Source organism: Eubalaena glacialis, chromosome 13 (genome assembly GCF_028564815.1).
Source record: "Eubalaena glacialis isolate mEubGla1 chromosome 13, mEubGla1.1.hap2.+ XY, whole genome shotgun sequence".
NCBI classification, from domain to species: domain Eukaryota; kingdom Metazoa; phylum Chordata; class Mammalia; order Artiodactyla; family Balaenidae; genus Eubalaena; species Eubalaena glacialis.
In genome coordinates, this window is record NC_083728.1 from 68,855,953 (window position 1) to 68,878,937 (window position 22,985).

Consider the following 22,985-nt stretch of genomic DNA (forward strand, 5'->3'; position numbering starts at 1 on the left):
GGAAATGACTTTTCAGTGAAGCTCAGCTGCACTCTTTTTGTGCCCAGAATAAAAGAAGCCTGGCTGTTCAAGCTGGACCTCTGTGATTTCTAAGGGAGCACATCTCTCAGATTTGCCTCATAACAAGAATCATCTGGGACTCATATATATAGGGAACAGTTTTTCTGAAGATTCTAGTGTAACCGAAGTTGGGCCCGGGCATTATCTTTAATAAGTACCCCCAAGGTGGTACTTATCATTGGTTACCTTGGGAGATGCTGGTTTGGGGGAAATCTAGGATGATGGGGCAGAGAGAAATGAAAATTGTGACCCCCCCAGCCCCAAGTCCTTAAGAGGAGGACAACAGATGCTCCTCACTGCTGCCCAGCCCCTGTAGGATGTCTTCTAGGATCCTTAAACCCTCTACTCAATTTCCCTTCCCCCACCAGGACCACATACTTACAGATCTCCAACTGGGGGGAGAGCGGAGAAGAAACTGGATGGAGAGCTCCTATCTGGCACACCTCCCAGGCAGGGGCATCCAAACCTCCCCGCTTGCCTGGGACGCCTCTCTTTATAGACCCGGAGCTGCCCGCGGGAGGGAAAGGGGAGGCGGCGGAGGGGGGCGGAGTGGGTGTGAGTCCCGCGCTGCTTCCTCCGCAGCGCCACCTGCAGGGTCCGAAAAGCGCGGCTTTGGTCCAGGCCTCGCGTGCACCTGTCGCGGTGCCGGTAGAGGGGCGCACCCGGGCGGGGGCGCAGGGGGCCGCAGGGCTCCCGGGAAAGGCGCAGCGGGCAGCAGCGTTCGGGGCCAGTGTCTGACCCCGGCTCTGGGACAGTCACCGAGACTCCGGGTCCCTAAAGAAAGGGGTTGAGCGGCCGGCGTCTATAGGGGATGCTTGAGAATTTCTCCCTTGAGTCAGTTCCAGCCGCACGGGCTTTAACCGCTTCCTCCGCGTGGGAAGAACTGTGGGGGGGCCGAGTTGACACCTCCTCTCCCCGCTCCCCAGTTTTCTTCGCTCCCCACTACCTGGAAAGGGCCCGGCCGTGCTGCGTGAAGGGTAGGGAAAGGGGATTTTTTGAACTTTGCAAAGTACAAGGCAAGACTCCCCAGCTCTGCTGGGAATTGTGCAGAAAGGGGAAGTTTTTACTTTTCCCAACTTGGCATCCCCACCTCCACCCACAAGCCAAAAAAAAAAAAAAAGGCCCAATTGTTGTGACTTCAGGCCCTGGGTGTGCCATTCGCTGGCTGTGTGACCTCAGGCAAGTCATTTGCCTTCTCTGAGCCTCAGTGTCCGAAGCTGAAAAGTGTGTGTGTGTGGGGGGGGAATGTGTGTGTGTGTATAATTACGTAATTTGCAAGGCGCATGTCAGGATCCAAACAGAATGTGGGTGCCACGGCGCTCCTGAAAGTTCTCTTCACCTGCTCCTCCCCGCCCCAAGAAATTCTTGCAAATGAAGCTGCCTGAAAGTTTCCTCTCTCTCCCTCCCTCTTAGTACCACTCCCTTACCCCGTGTCCGCCCCACCCCCTCCTGTGTGTCTGACACCGTGTCTCTCCATCACCGTTTCTGTCTTGTTCTGCCTTTTTTCTCTATGTCTCCGTCACTCTGCCCATCGCTGTCTCTTTCTGTCCCTCTGTCTCACTCTGTCTCTGGTCTCTGTGTCTCTGGCTCCAGATCTCCCTCCCTCTCTCGCTCTCTCCATCTCTCTCCACTCTGTCACATGCACGCACACAGGCCATAAAAGGAAGCCGCGGCGGTGGGCTGGCCCCGCGCCAGGCCAGGGACCTGCGGGCAGCCGGGCGCCTCGCTCCCCGCCTGGCCCGGCTCCGAGGTTCCCGGCCGGTCCTCCCTACCCGGGCGGGCGGGAGACAACCCAAAAAGGGCAGGCGCAGGCTCCTTCCTGCAGGAATTCCCAGCGCCGCATACCAGCCCGGGGCTGCCGCTCCCCCTGACTAAATATGGTGCCGAGCGGCCTCCCGGCGCCCCGCGGAGGTTGAGTGGGTGGCATCCGAGGCCAGCGGGGTGGGAAGGGGACCCTTCTGCTCCCGGCAGAGCCAGAAGGGGGCAGCCCCCAGTCCCCCGTGGGTCCCAGCTGCTTCCAGCCAGAGGGTTTACAGACAGGGTTAAAGATGTTGGAAGACCCTTACCAGGCTCTGTGCTTGGCACTCGCCCCAGTCTAATCCAACAAACCCTCCCCCAACCACGAGGTCGGGTGATGGTGGGGCCTTTATTAATACCCCCATTTTGCAGGTGAGAAAACTGAGGCCCTGGAGGAGTGAAGGGATTTGCCTGAGCCCTCACTGGGTCTGGAGCCCACTGTTGCCATGATTCACTTCCAAGAGAGACTTTAAGGGGAAATGCCCAGGACAATTAGCCTTGAGACTAAAGACTCCTCTCTGAGGTTAGATAACTAAGTTTGAATCTGCCAGTGCCATTTTCTAGCTATTTGGCCCTGTGCCTCAGTTTCCCTACCTGTAAAATGGGAGGAACATCAGTCACTTCTTCACTTCCCAGCTGTTTGTAAACAGTCCTTGAGATGATCCATGTAAAATGAAGATAGTACACTGCTTCATGTTAGCTGCTATTATTCAAAACAAACATGAAACCAAGCAGAGTTGCACCAGGCCTGGGGGACATCATAATGGTGAGAGCCTGTCCTGCCCACTGTTTCCTGCAGGCTACCAGTCTCCTCTGTAGAGTTCTGCATCTCAGACCCTCTCGGTCCCTTCATCCCTCCAACATCTTGCCTGCTTTTCACCCCTGAAAACATGCAGGCCCAGCTCTCTACCGGACAATGGGCCTAAGTCAGAGAGTCAAAAACAGCCAGCATTCAGTTGGCTGCGACGTTAGGGGTAAAGTTCTTCAGAAAGTGATGAATGCGCTGCTTCCCCACGTGCCTTTTAATGTCTGCACTGTAAAAGGAGTGGAAATTGTCTCTGCGTTAGTACAGAGCTGATGTGGAGCAGAGAATAGGAAGGGGGAAAAACTGAAGTTGATCATCCCCTTCCCATCCCGGAAAGATAATCCAGAGCAGGCCGTCAGAGTCTAACTTGCTGGCCTCAGAGTAAAAACGGGCACTTTTCTGGAGGCATTAACATTGATATTCCAAAGGGGTGCATTTGATTCTTTAAAGAATTTGGTAACTTTTAAAAGAGAATAATTATAATAAATTATCAATAAATGAAGGCTTTATAACAGACACTGAATTGTACTACATTATCTCACCTAATCCTTATAACAACCCTATAAAGTACTTAAACATTTTTTTTCCCATTTTGCTGTGGAGAAACCAGGTTTGGTGAGTGAAATAACCAGCCTATTTAGCACAGCTAGTTAATGGTAGAGCAGGAATCCCAACCCTGCCTGTGTGATGGAGTCCAGGGTAAGGAGATGCGAAGTCTGAGGTCTTTAACTCATCATCTGCTAAGCACCAGCCAGGCGGCCACAGGATTGTCAGTGAGCCTCTCTGAGCCTGTGTTTTCTCAAAGCACAGAAGGTCAGAATCTTTGCCTCAACATGGAAAGTGTTTCACACCCTTCTGGTATACTCTAGAAGTACTCAGGGACAGTGTGTGCACATAATAGTCATTCAATAAATATCTGTCCAATGCAGAAGCTCAGATGTTTGAATCTTCAAAATCAGATGCCTCCATTTTATTTCTCATGGCTCAAAAAGCCAGTTAAAGATAGAGGGGGAAAAAAGTTACCTTCAAAAAACATTACTGTGACTGACTGAGGGCTGTCAAGTAAGTTTCCCTGGCATGTCTTCTGTGAGGCGCTGTGTACTGGGAGTTTCCATGAACTCATGGAACAAGATAGCAGTGGGGAAATTCCACTCTCAGAGTCTTTTTTTTTTTTTAATCAAATAGCTTTGATTTTGCTACTAGGTTCAAAAACTTCCAAAGTGTGATTCCCTCCATTTTTTAATAACATCAAAAACTGGGTCCAAGCATGGCTCCTGCATGTCCTTCACAATTATTTAAAAGTGCATCAGCACTCGAGTCATCCAGCTCAAGATCTGCACAGGACTCTGCCTCCTTGCGAATAAAGGGCCATCTTTCCTGACCACAAGCACGGTTCTGCTCCAACTCTCCTGTGCATAAGCACTTCGTTTCACTCATCATGGTCCCCACGTTTCTCAAGGTTCAAGACTGAATCACACAGTAACTTGCAGTGCTCTTTCCTTTATCACCAATTTCCAGCTCTGGTGTCTTGGTAACTCCGGATTCTCTACCTCTATCAGGAAAGTCCTAAAATTCTCAATAAAAATAGTTTTATAGTTTCTTACAAAAGTGAACATATTCTTACCATATGACCCAGCAAGTCACACTCCTTGGGATTTACTCAAATGAGTTGAAAACCTATGTCTGTACTAAAACCTGTACACAGTTATTTACAGCAGCTTTCTTCATTAATTGCCAAGACTTGGAAGCAACCAAGAAGTTCTTCTAAGTAAGTGAATGGATAAACTGTGGTACATTCAGACGACAGAATATTACTCAGCACTAAAAAGAAATGGGCTATCAAGCCATGAGCAGACGTGGAGGAAACAAAAGCATATTACTAAGTGAAAGAAAACAATATGAAAAGGCCACATACTATATGAGTCCAACTATATGACATTCTGGAAAAGGCAAAACTATGGAGACAGTAAACAGATCAGTGGTTGCCAGGAGTTAGAGGAGAAAGGAGCGACGAATAGAGCACAGAAAATTTTTAGGGCAGTGAAATTACTGATACTGTAATGGTGGGTGGATACATGTCACTATACATTTGTTCAAACCCATAGGCTGTACAACACCAAGAGTGAACCCTGAGGTCAACTATGGACTTTGAGTAATAATGATGGGTCAATGTAGGTTCACTGATTGTAACAAATATACCACTTTCGGGGGTCATGTTGATAACGGGGGAGCCTGTGAGTGTCTGGGGATAGAGGGTATGTGAGAACTCTGTACTTCACACTCAATTTTGCTGTGAACCTAAAACTGCTTTAAAAAATTGTCTATTTTTTTAAAGATAATTTTACCTCACTTTCATTTAAAAAAATTAATGAAGACCACACAATCCTTGCAGAATGGTTGTTACAAAAATGAAATGCCAAGTGGCTGGGAAGCATTGTCCTAAATGCCTTTAAAGGCATATTTTCACAAATGTTAATCATTCATGTACACTTGGCTTCAGGTTAAAAGAACACATCAAATTTTACATAATCATACAGGCATGTGAGTCATATATAAATGTGTTCTTGCACATAATTATAAAGCTATTAGTTTATTCTAAGCAAGCATATATGCTAAGCTTAAATTTATCATCTTCAAACGCCACCTCTGCTCTTGCTATGAGTTTTTACATTGCCAAAGTTTTAAATGTCTACTTTTCCTAAATCCCTCTTCAAGTCCAATTCCCATCCTATTTTTGTATAAGTTTTCTCCTAAAACTTCTCCTGCGTGTCTGGAGGATAACTTCTCCCAACAACCTCATGAAAACCACCAGCAATGATGTACTAATTTAGTTTATGAGTTCATGAGAAGAGTTTGATGGGTCCTCTATGTTTATTTTTGTCTTTTCCTTCCTTGAATTTAAGTGTCTCAGCTCAGGAACCTATTTAAACTACTAGAACATATGGGAATTCCCTGGCAGTCCAGTGGTTAGGACTCGGAGCATTCACTGCCAGGGCCCGGGTTCAACCCCTGGTCAGGGAACTAAGATCCCACAAGGCACGTGGCATGGCCAAAAAAATACTACTACTACTAAATGCACTTTTTCAAGCCATATGTGGCCCCACAGATTATGATACTGTCCCCTCAGAGAATAACACCACCAGCCCCTACCACTGCCACCCTATGAAGAATAATCGTCCCAGGGTGATATGGCCGATGCCAAGTACCCTCAACCTTACTCTGCTCCCTCCAACAACTAGGTTCCTGGAGATCCCGAATGAAGGCCTAGGGAGCCATCGCCAAGCCTTCTTCTGGTTCCAGTGGACATCTCTTGATGACAGAACAGTCAGAGGAACGCCCTTTGCACAAAGGTGAGTTGCTTAAATTTTTTTTTTTTTCATTAAATGATACACTGAAAGTATAAAAGTTGCCTAGGTACAAACCAGTTATAGAATAATGCATACAAATGCGCTATAGACTACATGTGACAATTCTGTTTAGCTTCTATTTTGATGATTTTATATCAGTATCCAAAATGACAAACTCCAGCATTTTTTCTTAACCTAGTCCTGCATGATTGCAATTCCTGAGGTAAACAGTGTCCACTACCAACAACCCTGCATGTAAACTAAATCCTCTGAGAATAATTCAGATATTTATACTCCCCATACAATACAATGGAATTCATAATTGTAATCAGGTACTATAGATTTCATTTAAAAAATGGAAATGAGCCCTTATAATACTTCTACATCTGTATATGTAATTTTAGCCCACCAATAGGGCCTCTCAAAATCCTTTGACTTGTAACGTATGGTTTAAGGCACTTTCTTTAATAATTTTCTTCATTCAGATAAAAATTCTTGGTTAATCTGTAAGGACTGAACCCTGACTAGCACCAAAAATAAAATCAAGTTTCAATAACTTCCAAAAGTAGCACAGAATCTATACCCTGAAAAGAACGTCAATTCTGTCAACTACAGCCCTTATCACCTTCCCTGTGGAAAATGTTTAAGCTAAATGTTGTCAGTGTACAGGCGCCCATGCAGTTTTGTTCTGAATACACCTTATGATTTGTGCCAATCAGGTGTCTACTATAATAGTTTGTTGTTTTCAGTGAAATCAGTCTGAAGACTCCACATTATAAAAATGTCAATAAATATCAAAGTAGCATTTTAGAGATGGCATTATAAGAGCTCTTACTATTTTTCTACCCCAAGAATAAAAATCGCCATTTAATAAGACGTTCAGAGCCCATACAAGTAAGGGTTGGCCCTTTCATAGCTCATCTTGTAATTGCACAGCTGAAGGCCACATGGAGGTTAAACAATGCCATCTTTTAAAAGGTACTTTCTGGTATTTCTCATAAAGCCTGTCTCTTCATGTTTATTCCACATTCTTCACGTAATAAACTCTTTGTTTTACTTACAGCAGAATTAAAAGAATTATTCCCCCACACACACCTTTTAATTAAATCTTCTAGGAGAAGCCAAACTGTACGTAAAGAAGAAGTACGTCGTTACCAAGTTTTAAAGTTCAAATTTAGGTAGTAATTCAGATATTTAAACCTAATTATAAATGGTTATCTGAAAAATAGCTAGTTCCACCCCACAAAACAATCAAACTTTATAGGAATTATAGTTTTTTCTGGTTTTGGTGTTCTTTAAAATTTTTTTTTTTTAAACATGAATGAATTTTCCTATAAATCCACATAATTCCAGCCTGAAGGAAATTTAATTAATGTGCCATGGTAAAGAACAGAGCAGGGAATTCCCTGGCAGTCCAGTGGTTAGGACTCAGCGCTTTCACTGCCGGGGCCTGGGTTCAATCCCTGTTTGGGGAACTAAGATCCCGCAAGCCATGTGGTACAGCCAAAAAAAGAACAGAGCATATGGCTACAAAGACCTGATTATTTTTTTAGAAGAATTTATAGGGTACTAAAAAACCCTTTCATTTCTCAAAAATTTAGGGGCCTTTAAAATCTTCCTAAAAACAACACATTTTCTTTCAAGTCAAATCTGGTAAGCTAGATGACAGAGTTAGCTTTTATTCACAAATGCAGTAAAACACAAGGGGCTAAAGGTTTTGCAGAAACTCACATTTCCACAAAGTACAAATACTAGTGATGAATTCTGGTAATATTAGGAGAATAAATAAGTTATTTAATACATACAAGTTTATCAAAAACGCTCCAAATGGAAATGTCATCTCTTCATTGCGGGAGAAGCGTGCAGGTTTTCAGTGTTAGCACGCCTCCCCTGCTCCTTCTGTAGGTGGTCCTCTGCAATGAACAGAAGCAAAGGTCAGTACTCATCCCAAGTAAAAATGGGCAGCAGGCAGACTTATCTACATATATTATAGGATGTTATATATTTAATATTGTGTGAGTTCCTTAGATGGCTTAGGACAATTTAAAAAAGGGTTTTTTTTAAACACTATTGAAGAATTCAGAAATGTTTAGTACTAGGGACTCACTCTAATTATTCACAATTATTCCTTTTTTTTTTTTAAGTGAATAGAGTACACCCTGGAGTAAACCCCTGGGTAAGTACTTACAAACTTACACTGTATGTAAGGAATGGAATTCACAAGAAAGGACTGTGTATTCAATTAGTATTTTGAGGGATGCCAAAGCTCAACTAAAAAGAAGAAAAACAAAAACAAAAAACTTTTCTTCAAATAGAAATCCTCCCAGCAGCACCCTCTTGCGGCAAGAAGAAAACTAGCATGGTTTACAACTTCCTACCAAAATCAGAAAACCCTCCGAGAAACTGTAGAAAATGTTCTTCAGCCAAAAACAAAACAAGAAAGTTCCATGCAGGTTCAGAGAAGCCCAGAGCCCCTGTGACCACACACTGTGCTCCAGAATAGTAAAGAAAGGGCCCTAGTTATGTCTGATCCATTTCTTTTGTCCTGGGGGAGAGGGTAGCAGGCAGAAGTATTCTCGATTAAAAGAACCTAAAGAGACTTAACATCCAAATGCAACAAAAATGCAACGCACAGGGACTTCCCTGGTGGTCCAGTGGTTAAGAATCCACCTTCCAATGCAGGGAACATGGGTTCGATCCCTGGTCGGGGAACTAAGATCCCAACCAGGGAACTAAGATCCCACATGCCGCGGGGCAACTAAGCCTGCGTGCCACAACTAGAGAGCCCACGCACCACAATGAAGACCCAGCGCAGCCACAAAAAAAAAATGCAATGCACAAACTAAATTCCTAAGAAAACACGAACCCCCCCAACCCTAACCCCCAATTCCCCAAACACTCTTCACAAGTAAAAAAACAAAACCTTTTTAATGACCATTTTGATAACAGGAGACAAAAAAATACAAATTTAGACAAGTTGTTAGAAATATGCAATTGTAGCACCAAAAATGCACACTAGATTTGCTAATTCTGAGGACAAGGTGATGTACACACAGCCTTGCTAGTCCAGAGCAGTCCTCATCCTCAGAGGCAGTGCAGAGTGCTAACACTACCACAGGTCTGGAAAATTCATCCCCCTCAGTGTTAGGCAACTTTGCTGGAAGAACAAGATCAACAACATCCTTAGGGCAAAACCATTTTAGGTTTTCTAGAAAAGTGTTATAAAAGAGTGAAGTATGTCACTCATGTACTTCATAGATGTGCAATAATGTTGAGCTGATAATGATTTTCTCTATTATAAAATATCTGGGCTTTTATTTATAGCAAAAACTACCTTGCTTTCAATATTACAAGCACTAACATCAGCAGCATTAATGAACTGGCTACCATTTCAAAGGTGAGAGTGCCTGTTATATAAACCCTCTTCATTTTTTTTTGTACTTTGAAAGCTTTAATAAAAGAAGTGTTTTCATGATGGCAGGCTTTGGACTTATCTTCAAATAAAATAGAATTTAATTCTAGTGTTTTATATTTCAGCTGGATGACTTTGTGTAGATAGAAGGTATATAATCTGAAGAATAATTATTTTAATACCTTTATAACTTCTCGACGTTGTCAAATAAAACTTATGTATCTTTCACACAATAAGCTGGAGTTGAGAAAGTAAATGGAATGCCTAAATGTGTTACTGAAACATAATGCAATTTGGGGCTAACAATTCTTCACAATTCATTGCACAATGAGGTCCCTGTTGTGCCAGTAACATTTTTGATGATCAAGAAAAATAATTTGCAGTATCACTGTTCTCCTATTAGTGCACTCATTCTCCTTTTTGAGTCTTCCACAGAATAGGTACCCAAAGCTTTGTTGACCTGAACTCGAATCTTTGATGTCTCTGGCACTTTATACAGACAGGAGCCAAGGTAATCCAAGGACTCTTGCATCCTCTCTAGCACACCCTTCCCCCACCCACCCAACTGGAACTAAAAATACCAACGTCATGGGTTTGCTGTGTTAACACGTGTTAATGTGTACAATATCCACTGGTGACAATTAAAGAGAAACTGGCATTATCATATATTCTTGGCAAGTATGTAAAGTGGTAAAGCCTTTTTGGAGGGGAATTAAACAATATCTACTACATTTATTTATTTATTTATTTTATAGATTTCCATCTAATGCTTTTTATTTATTTATTTACTTATTTTTGGCTGTGTTGGGTCTTCGTTTCTGTGCGAGGGCTTTCTCTAGTTGTGGCAAGCGGGGGCCACTCTTCATCACGGTGTGCGGGCCTCTCACCATCGCGGCCTCTCTTGTTGCGGAGCACAGGCTCCAGACGCGCAGGCTCAGTAGTTGTGGCTCACGGGCCTAGTTGCTCCGTGGCATGTGGGATATTCCCCGACCAGGGCTCGAACCCGTGTCCCCTGCATTGGCAGGCAGATTCTCAACCACTGTGCCACCAGGGAAGCCCTACATTTTTTAATATGCATATATTTTGAACCAGCAATTCTACTTCTAGGCATCCACATAAGAAAAATACTAATGCTACCCTGCAATACTGTAAAAGCAAAAAATTTAAAACATACAAAAGTAGGACTTCCCTGGTGGTGCTGTGGTTAACAATCCACCTGCCAACGCAGGGGACACGGGTTCAATCCCTGGTCCGGGAAAATCCCACATGCTGCGGAGCAACTAAGCCTGTGAGCCACAACCACTGAAGCCCGAGCGCTCTAGAGCCCGTGTGCCGCAACTACTGAGCCCATGTGCTGCAACTACTGAAGCCCACACGCCTACAGCCGTGCTCTGCAACAAGAGAAAACACCACAGTGAGAAGCCCGCACACCGCAACTAAGAGTACCCCCGCTCACCACAACTACAGAAAGCCCACGAGCATCAACGAAGACCCAATGCAGCCAAAAACAAAAAACAAAAAAAAACAAAAACAAAAGTAGATCAGTAAATAGTGATTAGCAATAGTACTATGGAATACTACAGAAAGAACGAGGTAGAAGCAGATCTACATAAACTGATAAAACAAGTGAAAAAAGCAAACTGTAGGATAATATGTACAGGAACAGTGCATATAAATTTAAATACGTAGAAATGACTCCTGAAGGACACCCACCAAGCTGCTAACAGCACTACCTTCTGTGGAGGGGAGGGAAATCAAGGCGTTAGGGAGAGGCGATGAGGGAGGAGGTTAGAGGGAATTTCACATTATACTACTGATGTTTAGAGATCTACTCTTGTACCGTGTGTTTTGTTTCGTTTTTTAAGTTCTTGCCAAATAGTAGGCAATAATGACAGTTCCTTACCAATACTTGAAGAAGGAACTAAGAAAACTTCTCCATATTCTTTAAGTGGAAAGTGTACAGGAATGGCGATCAAGGGTGCTGACTCTGCTAAAAATGATCAGCTACAGGCTTTAGATGAGTCAATGAACCTCTTAGTCTTGGTTTTCTCAACTGTAAAATAAGTAGACGGGAATGATTTCTTTTCCAATGTCCCATGGACTTAGAATTCTAAGATATATAGAAGGATAACTCCTAGTAAAGTCAGAACTAACCTCCAAGAGATCACCCTGATTCACAAATATTTTGCTTTCAGATCTTAAGAGACAGAATAAGTATTTAACATGATCAATATATTTTTTTAAACATTCGCAATTATCTCAAAAGGCCATTAAATACTCCTTTCTTTTTCAAAAAATTTATTTATTTTTTATTTATTTATTTTTGGCTGTGTTGGGTCCTCGTTGCTGTTCGCGGGCTTTCTCTAGTTGCGGCGAGCGGGGGCTACTCTTCATTGAGGTGCACAGACTTCTCATGCGGTGGCTTCTCTCGTTGCAGAGCACGGGCTCTAGGCACGCAGGCTTCAGTAGTTGTGACACGTGGGCTCAGTATTTGTGGCTCACGAGCTCTAGAGTGCAGGCTCAGTAGTTGTGGTGCACGGGCTTAGTTGCTCTGCGGCATGTGGGATCTTCCCGGACCAGGGCTCGAACCCATGTCCCCTGCACTGGCAGGTGGATTCTTAACCACTGTGCCACCAGGGAAGCCCAACATGATCAATATTGCTCATGGCAGTTCAGGAAAACTGCAAAAGACAATTTGCACTTTAGATGTTTCTTAAAAGTTTATTTCAACAGTCAAGATTTATATTTGTTCTGGGAATTCCCTGGCAGTCCAGTGGTTAGGACTCCACGCTTTCACTGCCAAGGGTGCAGGTTCAAAAAAAAAGATTTATATTTGTTCTGATAATCAGCTGCCTGAGCCCCACCTATGACTATCCTTAAAAAGAGAAATCAACTCTCAACCATAGTTGGAAACACTGAGCTATAAACCATTCAACTTAGATTATCAAATTGAGGTCCTATTGCTGATATAATCAAAACAATGGAAACCTCATTGGAAGAGTGAGCATTCTTAAAAGAAATATGAGCTATTCTCCTAAGAATTTATTTATAGATAACTATAACGCTACCACAAAGAGTATTCCCCCCACCCCCTCAAAAAAAAAGAATCCTGAAAATGCAAAGGACAACACATAAACCTCTGACTGCTCTATCTATATTCAGCAATCTTGCCTTTTTTCAGTCTTAGAGGCAAAAAAATTGATAATGTGATAAAAAGCTCTTTCTTCAGTACTCTAAGGATCTAATAAGCTACTCCAAAGAGTACAAATCTATGTAAAATTCAAGTTTTTCAACACTTCTTTATAGAAATTATATCTAAGAATTTTGTCTAGTCATCTCCCCACCCCTCGCAAGATTCTTCTTCTGAAAAGCATTGTTTTTCTGAGGATAAATAACACAGGCTAACTATACTGGATATAAATGGAATAAACTTTGACTCAAAATCTCAGGAAAAACTGTTCCAAAGATAAAAACAGATAGGAAGAAAATATACTTGCTGATAGCTAAATGATAAGTCTCAGAAAACTCATACCCATTTACTTTCTTCCATTAGGTTGTCTGCCAAGATTTGGGCTTGGAGGCTGAAGTGAAGACCCTTTCAGAAATGTATTTTGGATGTCATCCTTAGTTCCATGCAAGAAATGAGCTAAAATTCCATACAAAAGAGGTCTATAGCAGGAAGAAAATCAAAATCAATTCAATTTGAATAAATAGGAAAAGCTTAAAAATATCTACTCTTTAAAAGGTAGCCTCTGACACGAAAACAGCCAAGCAATTCACCAGACTTAAAAGAAAAAAGATGCATGGTTATTATCCAAATTGCAAACTGTTCATGCTTTTTCAAATTTAAGTGTACCATTTAACTCTAAAGACAATTTTAAAATCCAGAGAAAACACGTTAACAAGTTAAACCTCACCTAAGCTGAAATACAATTTCAATCCATGCACAGGAATCAGCTTTTTTTTTTTAAACTCCGAAGTCCAGTATAAGATTTCCTACTACCTAACATGGTCTGATACAAAACAACTATTCAATATATACTTACTGGATTAATAAATCCTTGCCTGGGTTCAAATCCTGGCCCTGCCACTTGACCTCAGCAAGATTCTTAACGTCCCCAGCCTCATAAATATTTCTTCCTCTATAAATGAGGATAAGCATAGTCTCTACCTCATAGGGCAGTTATGGATGAAATGAGTTAATAAATGTCAAGTGCTTAGAACCATGCCTGGCACATATTAAATGGTATATAAATGCAAGCTATACAGGAGTCGGGTAAGAACTAATATTTTAAAAGCTACTTTACAGTTTACAAAACACTCTTCTCTCCCTTCATTTTATCCTCACCTTGTGATGTCATAATCATCATCTCCAATTTAGAAATGAGAAAACCACAGCTCACTGAGGATTTGCTAGAGATTGCTTATATAGTCAACAAACTTTACACTTGAACCCCAAGTCCCATATTCTTTTCCTTACAGCATGCTGCCTGGAGATTTACATTAGTGCCCTTGCACCAATGGAGGCTGCTCTGATGACAATAAAGAGTGGTTTTCCCTTGTTTCCAATATCACAGTTGAAAATATCAATTTAATGGATTGTCTTTTTGAGATAATCTATCTACTTATTAGCAGGTGTGATGGTTCAAAGTATGACATCCTTTCCCTTCAAAAGGTGGAGTCTAACTGCTCTCCTCTTGAGTGTGAGCTGAACTCACTTCTCAGGAACTGAGTAAGGCATTAAGTGACAGCACTTGCAGCTTCAGAGTCTAGGTCATAAACGGCATTGTGGCCTCCTCCTTGCCTTCTCTCTTGGTCACTCTCTCTGGGGTAAGTCAGTTGCCATGTCATGAGGACACTCAAGCTGTCCCATGGAAAGGTACATGTAGTGAAGAACTGAGGCCTCCGACAAGCAGCCATGTGAATGTGTCACATGGAAACGGATCCTCCAGCTCCAGCCAAGCCTTCAGATGACTGCATCCCCGGCCAACATCTTAACTGCAATCTCATGAGTGAGACTAGCCACAGAAGCCACGCCCAGATTCCTCTCCACTGATAATAAATGTCTGTTGTTTTAAACCACCAGCTTCTGGGGTAATCTGTTATACAGCAATAAATAACCAACTACACACAAAAGCAATTTTTCCATACCACAAAGAAACCAAGAGAGTGAGTTTCTCTATTTAATAAGATGCCTCAGCTCTTGTAAAAGCTTCATACAGGAATATAAAATAGGTCTCTTTGTCTACTTTAAACCATTGTTTCCCAAAGTGTTAACCGGTCAAAGAAGATTTTTAAATTAAAAAAATTCTGTTTTCCAAATTTACAATAAAATTTACCTAAGATTTAAAATTTTTAAGACATATTAGAAAATATAAAACTACCACATTTAACCTGCAGCTTCATGAATATTAAGGTTTCTTTTTTCAAAAATCCTACTTAAAAAAGAGATAATTGTTTTTAAAGTATAGCTTCACAATGCCTTATTTGCAATTTTGAAAAACAAAAACTCTGAAAACTAATTTTCTTCATAAATTTGGCACAAACTCATTTGGTGGCATGGCTTGACCTAACATAAGGTTATTATACACTTTATCCTACTTTTTGTGAAAATTCTTAAGTTTCACTGAAAAATATTAATGTGACTATTAGTGCTACTTCAGACTTCCACTGGACCCTACACCATATATGGACCACATTACTTTTTAAAATCTGAAAACTTTTCAATGGAAATGTTTTAAAGCAATAAGTGTCTTTCAGAAAGCAAACTATTGGTAGCGTGACACGAGCTGGAAAAGAAAGTGACTGGAGAGAAACGGGACAGACGCCTCCTGAACTGCACGGCGCAGGGCGTGAGGACAGACAGGCGCTCCTGCACAGGCCAAATTGATGAGACTTGCAAAATGACTGGTGGAGAAGTGAGACGGAGCCAGAAGTGCAAGTGAGCTCTCAGGTGAAGACCTGAATGGCTGTATGAGGAAGCTATGAGGGGGGCTTGAAGAGATGAAAATAATGGACTTGATATTTGGACACACGGAGTTTGAGATGCCAGCAGAAATGTGGGTCCATAATTCACAAGCTCTGTAAGATTTAAAGCAGAGTCACCAGCGTGGAGACATCATTAAAGACTCAAGACTACATAGAAAAGTGGGCAGGGGGACAAGAGGAAAAGAAAGTTAAGGACAAGACTTGGGGGAGAGTGCCCAAAATTTAAAGGAACCCTAAAGGAGCCAATGAAGAAACTGTGATGACCATTAGGGAGACAGAAAAACCAAGACAGTAAAGGGTCATAAAAGACAAATGACAAGAAGAAGTGTTTTAAGGAAGAGTTGTCAATATTACAAAACACTGCAGAAACTCAAGTAAAGCTGAGCTTCTCAAATTGGAAATAGATATATACCCACTCTTAGTGCTAGGGGCCTGGTACGAAGTACAGGTGGCATATGATCCCAGAACACTAATTTTACACAAAGATTTGAGGGAGAGTTCAATTTAATTGGCATGTCATTTAAAACATTTTAATGGTAAAAAAATTATATCATGAAGTAGAATGAAAAAATTCAATAAACTTTTAGAAAGAGAAAACATAAGACTTCAAAGGCATTTCTTACTAGGGGAAAGTTGCTTTGATCTATGTTCTCAGGCCTCCTAGGTACAATTTTTTCTGCCATTCAGGGATCCTCTAGAAAAAGTTTAAGAAACACTAAAGTAGGAAAAAAACTAAGAAACTACTAGAAAGTGGTCACTCTTTTTCAAGAGCACAGTTTCAGTATAAACGGTGAGGGGAGGATTTAAAATGCAGAGAAGGCAAAAGAGGGGGTAATAACAAAATGAAAACAGGGGGTTGATCTTCACTAAGTTCAGTGATAAAAGGAGTTGAGAGGTTTTTTTGGAGAGAGGAGATTTGAGTACATTCCCAAGTTGAAGTGAAGGAAGCAGTGAGGAGGAAGAGTTAAATGTGAGGAAGAAAACAATTGATAGAGCAAAGCCTCAGGTAAAAAACAAAAGGATGGATCAAGAAGCCAAGAGACATGACCCTTAGGATGAAGCAGGGGTGCTCAGTCCTCTGAAACCACAGGCATTTAGCACCTACTCACAGCTGCACACCGTGGATGTGTGCTAGACACACACTGGGCCCAAATAAATACCTACTGAATTAAAATGAAATAAAACCACTGCTATGCAATTATGACTCCAATACAACAATATCTGAAAACTTATTTTTAAAAAAACTTCTTACATTGTATTATCCTTTGATTCTTCCAATGCATTTAGTTCACGGATGAGAAACTGTCTGTCCAATGGAACTATGGGTTGACCAGATTCTGGGGGGAAAATCATAAAACACTGATCTTTATTAATGTAAAAAGTAAATAGGATTTTGATAAAAACCACACTTACGAGGTATACACATTTTTCAGATTTTAGAAGAATGATGATGGCACACGCCAAGGCAGATGCAACCGTATGTGATTTTATGACTTTCAGAATAGCTACTTTGTTAAATGCATATTTTAATACAGTTTAACATAAACTTATTTTTTAAATCTCCCAATTTTGAGTTGGGAAAATATTGTTTCTATATACTAGACTTCAGAAGTCCTACTTTCTAAGAAGCCTGTAAATTAAATACACGACAGCGCTGATATCCATTTGGCGGCAATAAATCTAAAAGTACAATGAACACTAACATGAAGTGCTGGCAAGGATACAGGGCAACTGGAACCCTCATACTCTGCTGGTAGGAGAACAAAATGTTGCATCCACTTATAAAGGTAAGCATACACTTACCACACACAACCCAGCAATCCCACTCTTAGCTCTTTACCCAAGACATGAAAACAACGTTCGGCCAAACCTTGTAAATGAATGTTTATAGCAGCTTGACTCATAACTGCCAAAAACTAGAAACAACCCCAATGTCTATCAACTGATAATAGATAAATCAACACAACCATACAATGGAATGCTATTCAGAGGGGAAAAACAACAGCATGGTCTCAAATGTGTTATGCTGAGTGAAAGGAAGCAGATTCAAAATGCTACATCCTGCATGGTTTCACTTATATGACGTTCTGGAAAAGGCAAATGATAGGTACAGAAAACAACAGATCAGAGGTTGCTAGGGGTTTGAGGGTAGGAGAAGAGGTTGTCTACAAAGGGACACAGGGAATTTTTTGAGGTGATGGAAACATTCTATATCGTGATTGTGATTGTGATTGTGGTGGTAGTTACACAACTGTATGAATTTGGTAAAATCCATAGAACTATATACTAAAAATGGTAAAGAATCTTATATGTTAATTTTACCTCATTTTTTTTTTTAAAAGCCAAGACACTGTAGAAACTTGACTATTGTCATTATATTCTATTCTAGGTAAGCACAAGTCCAAGACATCTAATTGATGATATTTTCATATTCTTCTTTTCTGATTATTAATGTATTATATAGCCATCTATAACAAACTGAAGAAAGTGAAGATACTGATATCGAAGATCCTTAAACCAATAAAAATCATCAGTCTTTATTCAGTTAAGGTATTAACATTCAGTTAACATTAAATAAAAGATCTAGAATATTAACAAAAGATCTATCGAATGGAAAGTTCCAGCATCACAAATAAGGAATCCATTCTCTCTTCCAAAATCCACTTCATGATCTCTTTTCTTTGATGAGGCGTATCTCCAAGGCACCAAACAGTCTTAAAGCACAGATTACACCTTGAACAAGGGAATCAAGGTATGTACATGCAAGGTGTTTTGATCATCCTCCCAACCTCATCTCCCCCAGCCCAGAGGCAATGCTGACCCTGACTATTGTGCATATTCTTCCAGTTCTTTTGCTTTCTTTCTTAAGAAATAAAATTTAACAGATAAAGTAAATTTCTTTTTAACTGTTGACTCCCTCCCCCCAATACTATTTCTCTCCCTCCCATCACTAGAATGAGTTTGGAGTTTACCTTCCTAATCCTTTTCTTTTTTTTATTGAAGTATAGTTGATCTCTTCTTTCTTTTTTTATTTAAGTATAGTTGGTTCACAATATTATATTATATTAGTTTCAGGTGTACAACACAGTGATTTGAAATTTCTAATAGATTATCTAATCCTTTTTAGATATCATGCTTTCACATACATTTGTATACAGTGCCTGATCAATACATGGTAGCAATATTTTGAGGCTTTATCTCCAATGTTTTATATTTTTTAATAAAGAATATATATAAAATCTGTGTGTGTGTATTTGTGTGTGTGTGTGTGTATTTTTAAAGCATATACATAGAAAAAAGACTGACAGCACATAGGGTAAAATGTAAAGAACTGTTTACTCTCAATACCAGTAAACAAGTATTTATTGTCAGTGCCAGGAATTATGATTTTTCAAAGTATGCACCTAGCTTAAGTGTTTATTGAGTTATTTTCCCCTACAATACAATAAACCTCACGAGAACTTGTTCAAGCTATGGAAAGAGCCTGTGGGAGTTTTATGTCCCAGTCATGTCCCAGATGATACTGTTTGGTAATGGAATTAGATTTCTAGGCTAAACACTTTCTGAGAATTGGGAGACGGGAAGAGGCAGATTTCATATCAGGTAACTAACAATAAATAACCTCTTACCTGCTATGAGGACAGATGCTGTATACTTATATTTGTTGAATTCCAAATACTCCCGAATTAATTCATTAATTAGAAGGTTTTCATGAGACAATGATGGTCGAGGTTCACTTTCATCATCAAGAGCATTGAAAACTTCAGCTCGAATCCTTGCTTTTAAATGCCCTAATACTCCTCTTTTTTCCAAGGTGTCCTTTAAAACTGTTAAATATAAAATATTAATGCTTCAGTTACAGAAGAAATTTTGTCGTTCTTAGCCAAACTTTGAAGAAAAATGCTTAAAAGGTAAATGGCATAACACGCACTTTCAACCTATACTCTATGACAAACTGAACAATCATCACATTAGCTACCACAAGCCACATTTGTAATAAAAAATAAAGTTCCTAAGTTGCGATGATTTATTTTAATATATTTAAGCAAATGCAAGTTTATCCTTCCAACATCGTCACTGTCAGAGGTTACAGCCTGATACACATTCTTTAGTGAAGAAGAAAATGGGGAGAGAAATATACTTAGCTTACTGGGACCTGAACTTATCTCCCAGTGTCTCATATCTTTTCAAGAATGGTTGTCACTGCAGACAGGTTCTGTATGTCACTAAAACCCTCTGGTCCAGAAAGCAGATGATTAAAGATAACAAGTACACTCCAAAAAGGAAGGACTATGTCATGTCCTTTGTATAAAAACTGATACCCAGAACCCTTGGGAAATGGCCCATTCTGAACAAAAAGGCGGGCTTTTGTTCTGGGGGGGGTTGTTTGTTTGTTAAAGACAATTATGAGTTAATTCCTTAAAACAGTAAGATTTTGAAATTGTAAGCCTACTTAGAAACCTAACATGTAACTTTATCAATACCATCTCAAGGAATCAGGGCTGTATATGCTGAATGTAATCTTTCTTGATAAGCAAGGGTCATTATTACAAATATCAGTAGTTATGATAATGAGATTTAGCTATAAATACTAATATGGATAGGGCTGAATTGGCATCATCCCTTGCAGTGGTCTGGAACCTTTTTTTTTTTTTTCTCACGTTGTCCTTAATAGCTAAATAACAACTCCAGAGAATTAACACATTTCACCCATAGTGCCTAGAACAGAGAGCTGCCTAGAGGCATTATAATACTGTGCTGTATACTATTGGTGTAATAAATAGAGTTTAATACTGTATTATGCTATAAATAAGTACACCACAATAATGACAATTCAGAAAGGGAGCCCAGGGACTTCCCTGGTGGCGCAGTGGTTAAGAATCCGCCTGCCAACACACGGGACACGGGTTCGAGCCCTGGTCCGGGAAGATCCCACATGCCGCGGAGCACCTAAGCCCGTGCGCCACAACTACTGAGCCTGCACTCTAGAGCCCGCGAGCCACAAGTACTGAAGCCCACGCGCCTAGAGCCCGTGCTCCTCAACAAGAGAAGCCATCGCAATGAGAAGTCCGCGCACCGCAACGAAGAGTAGCCCCCGCTGGCCGCAACTAGAGAAAGCCCGCGCACAGCAACGAAGACCCAACGCGGCCAAAAATAAAATAAAATAAAGGGAGCCCAGGGAGTGTATCCAAGTAGGCATGGAGATGAAATTTTTTTAAGCTTTGATAAACAACAAAAACCTGAGTCAGGTTTTTGTTGATTAAAGAGATACAATCCAGACTAGACTTTAACCTTTCTTGGCCCTTATATTTAGATTCATCCCCTCAACCTTTTCTGCAGGTGTGTTAAGAGTAGTTATCACCCAGTCAGACTGTGTAACAGGTCCATAAAAGGAAGGTACAGCTTTATTATGTTGGGATCATAACCGAACCCCTGTTCTCCAATTCCATCTTTAGAAATTAGACGGAGAGATTTTTTTCCCCCCAATTACTCTGTATTTTCACACAGCACAGCCTTGAACTCAGCAAAGAAATGAGAATTAATGAAGCTGGAGTTAGGAAACCCAGCATGTCTCATCACTACCTCAGCGGTAGATCACTAACTCCTGCCTCACTTGTCTTCTCCAACATGAGTTCTATGTCTCAGAGGTAGAACCAAGTAAGGTGGAAAAATGTGAAGTGAAAGTGCTTTAAAAAGGTGAAAGCCCATATAAGATAATTGATTGGCAAGCATTTTCAATGGGTTTCTCTTGAACACTAAGCACATTCAGAGCTGAGGAATGCAGGAAAAGCATAAAGGGCTCCCTACATCTGTGTAGGATATTGCTTGTCTAGAGAGTTCTAGGGTTCCATCATCCTGATCTGCCCTCTATTATCATGTTTATTAAAACACTGTACCATGACAATTTCTTTGGAAAGACCTTCTTAACCTGGTTTATATTCCAAAGTATCTTTAAATCCTCAGAAGTTGCATGCAATATTACAGGTGATATGTGTTTCCTGGGGAGAGAGTTCACCAATTCATGTTAAGTCTGTCCTTGTGGATAGAGGTATGCCTTTTTAATGACTGTTCACCAGTCCTGGGCCGCAAATATACATTTAAATCAATAATTCCTGAATCATATTCTCAAATCATACTCTCCCCACCAAATCTCTAAGAATCACTGATTTAGAGCCTAAATTCCCTGAAAAATGGAACTGGTTTTACTAGCCGGGCAGCAGTATCACTCAGTAACTAAGACCTGCAGGCTTGGTGCAGCTTCTCTAGGTTCTCACTCTGCCTCTTTCTAGCTAAATTACTTTGGTCGATCTGTTTCACCTCTCGGCGCCTCAATTTCCTACTCTATGAAATGGCATAAGGTTGATACACAGAATCAATTAGATAACACAGGGGCTGGGCTGGGCCTGACACATAAGGCTCGATGACTAATAACTATAATTACTATTACTTGTTTGGACATCTGCGTCAAAACTAACGGTGTACAAATGTTCTCAGCTTAAGGACTCGAACCTTTGTGGAACTTTTCCTAAAAACACAGGAGAATGGCCAGGCCAGACACCTTTCTACCTCCACTTTTTCCCAATGGAAAATCGCGACCCACCTCGCAGGTGGTTGTAAAGATGCAATGAGATAAGCAAGCAAATGGTTTAGGATTGTGCTGAACACCAACAACGGTGGTTTAGATATTGTAATCATCAGCCCGGAGGGAAAGGCCCGGCCCACGGCCTCGCCCCCGTCGAGGTCCAGAAAGATGCGCCAGAGACCCAAGGTGCAGAACTATAGACCTCTCAGGTACCTGGGGATCCCGGGACTCCTCCTCCAGCTCAAAGCCGGTTTAAACATTGCCCCTATGCAACCACATCCCCCCCGGGCCCCCGCGCGCCGGCCGCCACACCCTCTGGACGCTACGCAGGCCCTGAAGCCACAGAACGACCCCCGAAAAGGCTGACTAGTGTTCCGCGCACCCTCCTTTCGTCCCATCCTTTTCACAGGCTGAAGGCCGACATAGTTCAGCCGGCAAGCTTCCCATTCACACTCACCCGCCTTCAGCTCGGCAACAGTCGCCATTTTTCAACGGCCCCCAGGGGCGCGCCTAGGCCGTGCGCACGCGCAGCTCCGCCCCGCTCCGCGCCGTAGCCTGTAGCCAATAGGCTCGCCGCTCTCGCCGCGCCTAGTCCCGCCCCTCTCCGTTTACGCTCTCCGTGGCTGGATGGGTGGTGACGGTCCAGAGAGACCCCACCAATCAGCGAGTGCTCTAGGCGGGCCCTGCTGAGGGAGGAGGGAGGGTAAGCCCGGTCTGAGGCAGGTTGGAACCTTACCAGGAGTCCTGCTGGCACCCTAGGGCTTAACTTTAGCCTTCATGATTTGCCCGCTGCTCATCTCTGCAGCCTCAAGTACTAATTGTTAATAGTTACCAGGTATTAAAGTTGAGAATGCATCAGAATCACCTGGAGAACTTGTTAAAACAGATTTCTGGGCCCCACCCCTGGAGTTTCTGATTCAGTAAATCTGGGGTGAGGTCCGAGAATTCCATTTCTAACAAGTTACTAAATGATGCTGATGCTGCTGTTCTTGG

The 22,985-nt window shown here is 41.6% G+C and overlaps 2 protein-coding genes across 12 annotated transcripts in view; both read right to left on the reverse strand.

The window, feature by feature from the left end:
• MYH11 (myosin heavy chain 11) overlaps positions 1–515 on the reverse strand; it is a 126,399-nt gene extending 125,884 nt beyond the window's left edge. For all 5 annotated transcript variants that reach the window (XM_061208073.1, XM_061208072.1, XM_061208076.1 and 2 more), the window contains exon 1: positions 443–515. The gene's annotated coding sequence lies outside the window, so the exon portion shown is untranslated. The remainder of the gene's footprint in view (positions 1–442) is intronic.
• A 7,162-nt stretch (positions 516–7,677) lies between these two features.
• CEP20 (centrosomal protein 20) lies at positions 7,678–22,507 on the reverse strand. Of its 7 annotated transcripts, none has more exons than XR_009703216.1 (6): positions 22,450–22,507; positions 19,039–19,236; positions 16,662–16,746; positions 12,954–13,090; positions 11,325–11,474; positions 7,678–7,922 (listed from the first exon to the last, which is right to left on the reverse strand). XR_009703216.1 is itself a non-coding variant. In XM_061208566.1 (5 exons), exons 1-4 carry the CDS (start codon positions 22,475–22,477, stop codon positions 12,958–12,960), a joined length of 444 nt encoding a protein of 147 aa, XP_061064549.1. In that variant the 5' UTR covers positions 22,478–22,507; the 3' UTR covers positions 7,678–7,922; positions 12,954–12,957. The 7 variants fall into 7 exon arrangements, 5 of the variants coding, with proteins under 5 accessions (XP_061064549.1, XP_061064551.1, XP_061064550.1 ...); XR_009703217.1 differs by lacking the exon at positions 7,678–7,922 and adding an exon at positions 10,706–10,812; XM_061208566.1 differs by lacking the exon at positions 11,325–11,474.
• Positions 22,508–22,985: the final 478 nt, after the last annotated feature.